The 10,764-nt window shown below is 42.7% G+C and overlaps 1 protein-coding gene across 1 annotated transcript; it reads right to left on the bottom strand.

Annotated features, from left to right (window-relative positions):
- Positions 1 to 4,850: 4,850 nt before the first annotated feature.
- Positions 4,851 to 10,708, bottom strand: aph1b (APH1B gamma secretase subunit). The gene is made up of 6 exons (XM_036535218.1): positions 10,368 to 10,708; positions 8,992 to 9,162; positions 8,637 to 8,710; positions 8,256 to 8,378; positions 7,438 to 7,565; positions 4,851 to 6,512 (listed from the first exon to the last, which is right to left on the bottom strand). Exons 1-6 carry the CDS (start codon positions 10,478 to 10,480, stop codon positions 6,345 to 6,347), a joined length of 777 nt encoding a protein of 258 aa, XP_036391111.1. The 5' UTR covers positions 10,481 to 10,708; the 3' UTR covers positions 4,851 to 6,344.
- Between the last annotated feature and the right edge of the window lie 56 nt (positions 10,709 to 10,764).

Below are 10,764 nucleotides of genomic sequence, written 5' to 3'. Positions count from 1 at the left end.
CAGGGAGAACTGCTGCAGTTGGTTAGCAGAGATCTTTTATTGCCATGAGTCACTGCAGCCACTCAAAAGCCCCAAAGGGCAGCAGAGCAAGATAAGCGTAGAGCCTGAGCTGAAATGTTTTGTAAAGGCAGATCCTGGTGGAAGCTGGGGACAGAACGCAGTGTGCATGTGGTCAGTGGCAGTGGCTCAGTCCTTCGCCAGGATGGCCCTGAAAGAGTTGCCCTGTGCCTTGTTCCAAACCACCCCGGAATACTCGGTGGATTCCGCGCATTTGAGAGTTTCATGCCAGTGATGCTGTGTGCCTGGCTGGTTGGAATAATGCATAGACGGGGCTTTTGTTCTCCAAAGCTCACTGTGGGATTGCCCTTGACCCCGCTCTTTCTCAGCAGTCATGAGACTGACGCCCAAGTTCTGGCTTCACTCTGAGGAGTATCCGAGAGGATCCACTCGCCTTCAAGGCCGCTGCAACACCAGCAGAGAATAAGCTTTAAATAACGACCCTCAGATCGCGCCAAATGCCTCCAACTGAATCCATTTGATTTTTTTTTTTCTGCAAACATTAATTGCTAGCTAATCCAGTTTATTTTTCTGAATAGTCTGACTATGTGTACATCTACTTGAAATGCAGTATAAATGCAATATGCATATTTATGTGTACAATATGTTCTTCCTATCTGTATTATTGTATTACTTTGTTGATGTCTTGCGTTGTTTACCACTGAATTTTCAGGCCTAAAGAACCACTGGAGCCCCAAAGAATTATTTTCCTAAGCATTATTCATTTCACCTTTTGGTATATACAGGGTACGTTTTAAGACTGCTATTCTCCCTCTTGTGCATATACTGTATTATTACTGTAACTGAGATGTGACTATTGCTCTTAATGCCCTTGTCTGGTTCCTTGTGTAATACAGAGAGACTGACACCCTTTCTTCAGAAGTGAAACAATGTCTAAAACACTTGAGGCACGGGCAATTGAGAGGGGCAGGCACATAATTGAGGTACTATACAGTTCAAAGAATGCTGCTGTTGGGGCAAAAAAGTGATGTTGTGCACAGAACTTTTGATGTATGAGAAGACCTTTCTGAAACATGGCAATCACAAGAAAGGCTTCAATGCTGTTTTTTTTTTTTTGTGTATTTCCATGGACATATAAGCCAAGGAGCCCTAAAAAGGATTTAGAAGATAGGTGTGAGGGAATCCAGAATGTAGGCAGGCAAACATATAAACTGTGAACACAAATGAACTGTGTGTGTGTGTTTATTTCAGAAACATTTTTTTTTTAACTTTTTTGTTAAATCTGTTTAAAACCAGGAATGACTCAGAAACTTGGTGTTTTCTTCCCCAGACTTTGGTCTTAGAAGTGGCGTTTTAGAGATCTGGCTGTGCCTTCTGTTGGATTCCACCTTGGATGACTGGTTTCTGTGGTCTTGTTTAAGCACTGAAGTTGGGATAGCATAAGTCCTACAGCAGGCACATGGATTGAAGTGAAACTCTTTTCTGAGTAGGTCGTCTTTTCCCTTCAAAATGTATTTCTTGAAGCTTGAACGTTATGCTCGACATGATTCTGTTGTGTTACTCAGTTTTATGTCTGGTGTCAAAGATATTTTCCAGATTTCTTTCTGTGATTCGGTTTGTCGTATCCTCAATAAACACAATGAATCAATTGTTTTGCCGTTTTGGTTAAATGACTAAAGTATACACACAACACGTTGATTCTCTTCTTTGACTTTTCACTGTGCAATTATTGTTTACTGATATTCAGGGGTATTTCATTTCTTACAAAAATAAGTAAAATGAGTAAAATAGCTGTATGTATTGCAACAAAAAAGTGACCTGAATCTGTCTTTTGATCTGCAGCAATCTCATACATTTCCACTCCAGTACTAAACATTCTCAGGGCCTTTTGTTGACTAGAAACAGTTCACATTAAACATATCAATGTTTTATCAGCCCTGTAGCAAAACGGGAAACTAAAGTCAACAAAAACAATCACGTCTCTCCTGAAAAACTTGGAAAGTGACACCCTATGGCCCCTGACATGCCCCATCGAGAATTGAATTAATACAATGGCATTTGCCAGAGGAAGTTAAAACCGTCTCCAGGGGGTGAGTAGTTGTCCCTCTGTATAGCATCCTATCTGGATAGTAGGAACATCTTGTAAACAAGCCTCCACATTTGTCTAAGTGAATTTAGCAGCCTCAGCAACACCAAGGACTGGCAAAGTTCACATGGGGCTGTACACTACATCCCTTGAGGCTTTCAAAACACTCCTTGTGCCTATACCATGTTCAGATGCAACTGACAGGTTATTACAAGTTGCCAGAACCAGCAGCACCAAATGTTAAGGTTAATTTGTGAGGAGCACTGTCTATCTGTGATGTGAAAAACTGTACTGTTTAATCATAGGTGTCCTTGGCTTCTCTGAAAGATGAAAGGTCAATGAAAGGGATCACAGAGGCAGAGTTGTGGAGAGGAGACAGAGGCCGAGTCGTGCCGCACGCACACGGCAGTCGCTCTAGTTTGACACTCTTAATCATTGTCATAAGCTTCCTCATTATCCTAATTGATTGAGCAATACATTTGTGCAGCCCGTGCTGTGGAGTTTCCACAAGAATATTCTCTGACAGCAATTAAACTGATTCAAAGTAATGGAGTACATTCAAGTTCCACAGATCACCCCCCTTAATGTGAGGCTTCGAGTATAACAAGATCACTAGCTGCAAGACAATGCTTTTCATTGCACTTTTTTTTTTTGCTTTCCGCAGAAGAAAAACAGTCCGTGTCCACACCACAGATGCATATAGTCAAGCTCAGTTTAATGGGTGTTCGTGTTATTATTCCCAGTACACACCAGTCCTCCCAGCATATACACAAGTACAAACTATTCTTATGAGAAAGAGTAAGTGACAGTGGATCATCAAAGAACAGGGACACCCAGAGGGTGTGCGTTTGGTTTTAAACACTCATTAAAAATTCTGCTAAAGCAGGAGTCTCTAAGCACCGGAAATATACATTCGATGAGAGAATCGTCTCAAGACGGGTTCGCAGAAATCAGTTGAGTAGCATTCACATATTTTGAGAAATCAAATGTTAGAGAAGCACACGATACATTGATCTTTGTTCTTTCCGCTCGTCCTGCTGTAAAAACTCTGATGTCACAAGACTGCAGCCTGTGCTGAAAACAAACCCTGCCTACTTGTCAGCCACCACTTTCCCCCTGCTTCTGCCTCACTGATGTACCCTGAAAGCTTTAAGTGATCCCCGCGGCTTCGGAGGGCTTCCCGAAGGCAAGACAGTAGAAGACGAGTTTGAAATATTTGCCTGAGTGATATATTGCTGAATTTTAGAGTTCATGTTGCATTGACATTGGCATTTACTGCAAGGAATAAATCCGTGAGAATAAGTCCGTGAGAACTCAGCCATGAGAAAAGACGCTAATGATCTTATGTAGGTGTCTTCGTTTCAACACCCTGTAGTTCCTCACAAGAAAAAAACCTCACAGGAAAGCCCCCCCTCTGTGATCCGGACTGTCCAAGGGCCAGCGAATGAATTTGAGTCCCTCTGGTCAGGTGCACAGCTCCCATCAGATACTGGAGGTCAGTCAGACATTGTTAGCAGGGTATTCATTTTCCAGGCTTTTAACTGTCTGCGATACCGGGATACATAAAGTGGGGTTAAACTCTGTTTGTAGTGTGACCAAGCCCAAGCCTGGATTAAGTTCTTGAATGGTTTCTATGTACACTTTAAAAACAACAGATCAACATTGCATCTACATTTTTACAGTAAAAAGGCATTTAAATTCAAAACACAAAGAGCGAATCAGCCCTGCTCAACAAATAAATACAGAAAAAAAAGACTTGACAAGTTATTTTCAATCTATGATTTTTTTTTGTCCTACAACTAAAATTAGGATAAGACACAAAGAAAGTTGCTACCTTGGCTGCACAGGTACATCCACAATGGTCAGAAAGTTAAAAAGAAGTGAAAATGAACTGAAAAATTTGGACCCTTTTCAATTTAATCACAATGCACTTTGTCTACAGTTTTGAAAATAAATCAGGAAATTTATATATTCGCTCGCTACCTCAATTGATGTTCTGGCACAAAATCACGGCCGTGCATCACCCACATGGCTGACACACACTGACGGTGGTTGAGGCATGTTCCTCTCATCACCTCACCGCAACGTAAATCACACCGAGATCCATGAAAGCTGCTATATAAATGCAATCTCTAATTACTAATTATTACTATTTCAAGTTTGCATATGAAACTTCATTTTCTTATGTCATTCTCTGCATTTGGCGGTTCACAAAGAAGTAACGCATGCTTAAGTTTATTAAAGACAATGTGCACTGCGGTTAGATTGAATCTGGACCTTAGTTTATCCACACCAGCTTCTTACCAATTTAACCCCGCGATAATCAAAAAGGACAACTTAAAAATCTATCCACATGCTCATTTTCACTGCCAGCCAGTGCATGGAGTTTTGGAATCACAACAGCAGCACTTCCCAATTGATCAAAAAAAAAAAAACAACCCTTGAGGTAATGTGATTAAACTGGTTTCCTATAGTATAGATTAGCAGCACTAATCCTTTAAGCATATAATAATTAATGAGAGAATTAAAATCACACTGAGCCACATTCCTCTGGAGTATACAATTTCAGAAGTTTTTTTTTTTTTACCTAAATCAGAGGATAGCTCAATGCATCCACCTGTGTTAAAACAGCCCATATTATTCATGATGTAAACTCAACAAAGTCAAGAATGAATGATCTTCTAACAATTTGGTAACTATAACTAACAGGTTACACTTTATTTTGATTGATCAAATTAAGTGGGAGCTTATGAAAAAAAAAAATATAACATATTTTTACAAAGAAGAATGACAGTAAAAGTCAAACATTAACAAATAGGATGCAAATTTTAGTCCATATGCAAACAAAACATTGAGTGTACACCCTGTCAGACAGCAGGAGAATGGAGAAGTCACTGGACTAATGAGGTGGGGGACTGGATGGGGGCACACGGGGGGAAAGTGTAACTTAAGTTATCTGAGGTACTCTGTATTAGAGATCGGTCACTAGGGACAGTCGTGTACAATTAGGAAGCAAACGTGAAAACACTAAGCCATGAACCTATTTAATGCAGAAAGAAGGCACAGAAAGAGAGAGAAAGAACAAGACTCAACTCAAAGTGGTATTAACGAAATACCATTTCCACAGGAAAATCGACCTAAATTTCTAAAATGAGCCGCCCTGACACACACTGGCCCAGGGACGGGCTCCTATCACAAATGCGAGATGAAAGTGATGATCTGAGATGGGGGAACAGCTCATGATTAAACTGTAAAATGATGACTAAAACTATGGAAATTTGGAGGGCTAACCCAGGTGTTACTGTAGCCCAGAGCAGCTCCACATGCACTTGTAAGTGCCTGTAAAGCAATCAGACACAGGCCTACCAAACCCCTCACTCAGGCAGCTGGGTAAGCACCACTAGCGCCACCTCCGAAGGGAGTGTCCCATTGAGGAAATGAAAGGTGAAAGGGAGAGGTCCCCAATACCCCCTTTCCACCACAGAGCTGGAACCAGGCTTGCTTGCTTCAACCTCTGCATGGTTATCCAAGATCTCTCTAATCTTTCTGACCCATGTCTGCTCAGCGTTACTGGCACCGCCCCCTCCTTTTCAGGCTTAACGAAAGACCCACGGACAAGCAAGCTGCAGATCTAATTTGCTTCTGTCAGCATTAGTGTTAAAAACTGGTAACAGAAACCTGAAGAGGAAGAAAAGAGCACACCACCATCGCTGATCACAGCAAACAACTAGAGGTAGATATAAGTCATAAAGAGCCTTAATTTTAACTCAGGAAAACCTCAGCCTTGCACTGCAGATGAAGAACAGGTAGTCACCTCAACCTGAAGAGTCCCCAGTATTCATTGCTCTGGAAGCAAGTAATGCAATTTTAAAAAAGCAACTGTGCCATACTGGGTCAGCCAACTATGAATCCAGATCAAGCTTGCCTGATCCCTGCTCCTCCATGGAAAAGAGGTATGAGACACAGGAGATCCCATCACATCAAGAAGATAAAGGGTCAGCAATGGGATTCACCTGGGGTCCTCACCCAATCGGACACTACCCAGCACACCACAGCTTCCAGTGCCTATCTACCTACACAGAACCTCACCACCAACAAAACTACTAAAACTTTGTATATATATGTATATAAACCAAAAGAACTAGATTACATTGTACCAGAGCATTCTTGACTTTGTATGAAACAGTCCTTTTCTTCTTGTTTTGTGTTTAGAAAGAGTTCCCCGTGCTGCTCTCTGGTGTTATCTGGGCCGGTGATTGGCCAGGAGGAAATCCTTGTCTTTGCAGGTGAGGCAGAGTTTGAGGTTACGGAGAGATCCCCCAGCACAGGAGAAGGCCCACGCGCCCATCAGGAACATTATCATGTATGCTGGTATAAGGCTGCCTTCGTATTGAGGGTTGAGGAATGTCTGGGGGGCAGGAAAGAACAGGAGGTTTTTACAAATTCCTCACTGCACACGATACATGATTAAAATCTGTAAGAATGGATGTACATTTAAATTATTGGTTATGACTGGAAAAAAGCTACATATTCTCTCCTGAAACTAAACCTCATTCAACAAGGTGTGTGGAAAAACATGTTTCACATTTATATTTTTAAATTTATTAGCTTCAGTTGAGTGTAATGATTGAAGGTCACCTAAAGGAGGCTTAAGCCGGGAGGCTTAAAGCCTGATTTATGCTTCTGCGTCAAATCGACGACATACCCCCGCAGAGCCCTCTGCGTCACTGCGTACCCCTCCGCCGTCACCTGACGTGCACCTCCAAAAAATTGTGACTTTGCATCGAGGTGATGCAGACCGCAAGGGCTGTGATTGGTCCGCTCAATACATCATTTCCGGTATTTAGCTTTTCCGGTTTCTCCCTCCTGCTATACTGCTATTTTTAAAGTGCTCGTATCGGAACACTATTTCCCTTTCGGTCGCCATTGTTCACTGTGAGCGGAAAAACAAAGCGGGAAGCTAAACGATCAATGAGTTTCGTGATTGACCCTTCAGAAACCACACATCCCCTAGCGTTATGGCGGTGAACTGCACAGCGACGCAGAGCAACGTATTCAACCCCGACGCAGAACTTCGAAAGGTTCACGACGGCGTCGAAGCGACGGCGGGGGTACAACGCAAAAGCACAAACCAAAAGCCAGCAACACTCACCTGCTTCTATTAAAGCCCGCTAGGGCTCAACCTACAAAGCACTGATTTCCACCCCTGTAAACGCATGGTGTTGCACTATCTGCCTGTGTGGCCAAGAGACCTGGGATCACAGGATCACTCGAGTGAGGGAGGGAGCAATGTGCCTAAGGTACGAGACACAGGAGGGTGTGGCGCTGCTTACCAGACAGGACACAAGCAGGTGACTGACAACCACGGCGGCCAGGGAGAGCCACCTCTGCTTCTCGCAGGCCTCAAAGAACACCACCCCCCAGCACATGTGCAGCAGGATGATGGCCATGGTCATGAAGGCTGTAGACACAACATCAGCCAGTCAGCGGCTCCTGATTCCACCGTACCCTCTACACAGCCTAGTAAACCTCACACTGTCTCGCTGGCAAGCATGCCACCTGGTGTTTGGTCCAACTTTGGATCTTTGCTGTGCTGGGATTTTTAAATAATGCTCATTTCTGTAACCACTGCTCCATCTAACTGCAGGCTTGTGGCACTTCAAGTCTACTTTTTTTTTTTTTCCAAGTCTATGATTTTGAAACTGGCAGTTAATATGGAAATAAGCAGACAGTCTACAAACTTGCAATACATTATTGTAAACCTGTAAATTTGTGTACTGCAAATTACATGAACTATAATTTTTATAACTGCCACCTCTGCTGGACAAATTTCACATGCATAAGCCTTTGGAGGAATGCAGAAGAACCTGTTTGTAGCTCCGCTTGGATACTGATACAGTGTGCAATCACAGGCATATAAATCTAACCAAAAGAGACATTGCTATTAAATGCAAAAGCAAAACTGGTTTTCACTGTCAAATTATGTGTATTTATGATATGCCTCAAAAAAAATCCATACAAGACCTGGTTGAGGAGTGCTGTTTTTCATGTTAATGAATAGTGGGCTCACATGAAAGGTACACAGTACTGACCAATGAAACAACACCTCAAGCGGGAAGTGCAGAGTCAGAATGGAAGCATGGGAAATTACCTGAAGATATGAAGTAATGCTGGGAGTCGCCATGGATACCCACAGTGCCAGGGCCCAGGGAGTCTGCCAGAATGTTGACCACCGAAAATGCTCCACTCATAAACCCAAACCCCAATCCAGACACTAGAAGATACAAACAAGGTCAGATATACTGCCTCTCTCTCTCTCACACACACACACACACAACTGCCTCTGACAACTCATCAGAAATTTATATCTTTATTCTGACTAAATGGAACAGCACCATGTACTGTAATCCAGAGCATAACTCTTTATAAATCCTTTAAATCTGCCCAGTTGCCAAACAGAGATTAATTTCAGAGCCAGCTGTGCTAACTCTGAGTCTTGTTTGAATGTTTTGCGTAACTTTATTGTACATACCGTAGGCCAGCTGACGCATAGAGATGGGCATGGTGTCTTCTTGACTGAGAGCCAGAAGGCCTTCATTTGCTTTCCTGGAAATCAAAGAAACATTTTTAATTGCTACCATAAGCGATTAATTATAAAATCAGAAAAAGAGCCACAGGAATTGGACACAAATTCACTTATACGAAAATGACAGTTGTGCCAATTATCCAAACCTGTTGCACACTGTACTACAAAGAGTAATGGGAGGTCCAGCTCTCAGGGACAGAGAGCTGCTATATTTCCCCTGGAAAGATCCTGGACTCATATTTCAGCCACTCACAAAGACTGCGCTGTACTGTGACACACTTCATAAGGGGGACAGACTTACTTCAGCAGTTTGTAGTATCCAAAACGGAAGGCTTCCTGCAGCAGGACAGAAAGCACCACCCCGAACACGAGCAGGCCCTTCTGCTGGGAGGCGCTGTTTTTGTCACTGATCTGAACGGCGATGAACCACACCAGAGACGACAGCAGCACAGACACAAGCCAGAAGAAGGCCCTGTAACGCACACAGCACATGGCTTCAGCCACCCCCACAGTATTGCTGATGTCACTGGTCATTCATTCAATTTACATGCTGAGGGGAATGGAGCATGTGGTAAATTCCTAACCAGCCCCGAAAGGGAGGGAATTTGTCCTGAAAAGATGGTCTCTTCTTGGAACTTAATTAAGTCACATTTTCACTATTTGCCAGAGAGAGTATACAAACCCATAATTTCGTAACAGTGTAGCATAGTGGTTAAGGAACAGGACCCATAACTGGGCCACTGCTGCTGTACCCTTGGACAAGGTACTTAACCCACAACTGCCGCAGCAAATATCCAGCTGTATACATGGATAACATTGTTAAAAAAAATACTGTAACTGATGTAAGTCGCTCTGGATAAGAGCGTCTGCTAAATACCAATAATGTAATAATGTTTATTATCTGACCCAAAACGTTCCACAAATATGAAATTCAATTCAATTTCTATTATTAAAATGGAGAGAATGGTCCTATACCTCTTTCAATTCATTATTTTCCTGATTCACACACACTGTGTATAATGTAAGCTAAACTCACGTCCCATTATATTATTAAACGATCGTCAGCACGCAAGAAAAACTGGTCATCTCTGATGACCGGCAGTCCAGCCAATAGAGTTGCCACGAGTTATCTGTGTTTTATGGCGCGTGGCTCAGAGCTAGGGATTATCTGCAGGGAATCTGCGCGCCCCTCCGGTCCAGCTAAATGGGGCGCTTGCAGCCTTGGCCCGCTACAGATGAATGATGTCATCTGAAATGATGCTAGCTATGTCAGATTAGAGCACTCTTAGCAGGCATCTAGCAGGTAAACTAGTCTCACTGTAACCACGTTGCTATATCGCACCAATCCTTAATTTACTGTCACAAATTTGAGTTTGAATGAACTAGCACGGATATGGATTTTTTTTGCAATTCTTTGAAAAACAGAATCATATTGGTAACTGAAAAATCTGTGTAACCGACTAGCAGCTTTCTGTTATGAAAAAACGATCCGATGCCCTATTGATACAGTTCCCGTCCGCAAACTAGCTAGTCTGGATCGAAAATGTACTTTATGACACAGCCAATCACTTTTCCTATCCAGTAGCGCCACACCGCCATCGTATTCAACACTTGGCTGGCTGTATGAACGACACTTCGCTAGCTATGCGATCGAAAGGATACACAGAGTTAACTTACCCGGCGATGAGAAAGATAACTCGTAGCGGGTCTCGGGCGATTGTAAAAATGAACAATGCGATTGCCGGGCCGAACGCGATGAACGTACAGCCGAAAAACACCGATGTTGTCATTTTGGGGCTGGGTCCGAAGTGAAGTTACTTAAATCACTCCTCTTATGACTCGGCATATGATTCAGCAGAGTACCCGGGCAGTAAAACTGGCTACCTTCATTTAAAACGCTTCTCTTTCAGTGTGAAATTGGAATCGTTTTCATTATTCCTTTCTCAATTCGATTTAATCATTACCTAATGCAACGCAAACAAGTAACTAATGCTCTTCCTGTCTTACCGCAACTGACACATGACTCAAACCACTGTAATCGTATCCGTTATAACAACAGCGACACCCAAAGTTT

The sequence above is a fragment of the Megalops cyprinoides genome, chromosome 8, assembly GCF_013368585.1.
Source record: "Megalops cyprinoides isolate fMegCyp1 chromosome 8, fMegCyp1.pri, whole genome shotgun sequence".
In the NCBI taxonomy this organism is placed as follows: Eukaryota; Metazoa; Chordata; class Actinopteri; order Elopiformes; family Megalopidae; genus Megalops; species Megalops cyprinoides.
Note: the sequence above shows the minus strand (reverse complement) of the source record. Positions and strands in the feature narration are given on the sequence as shown.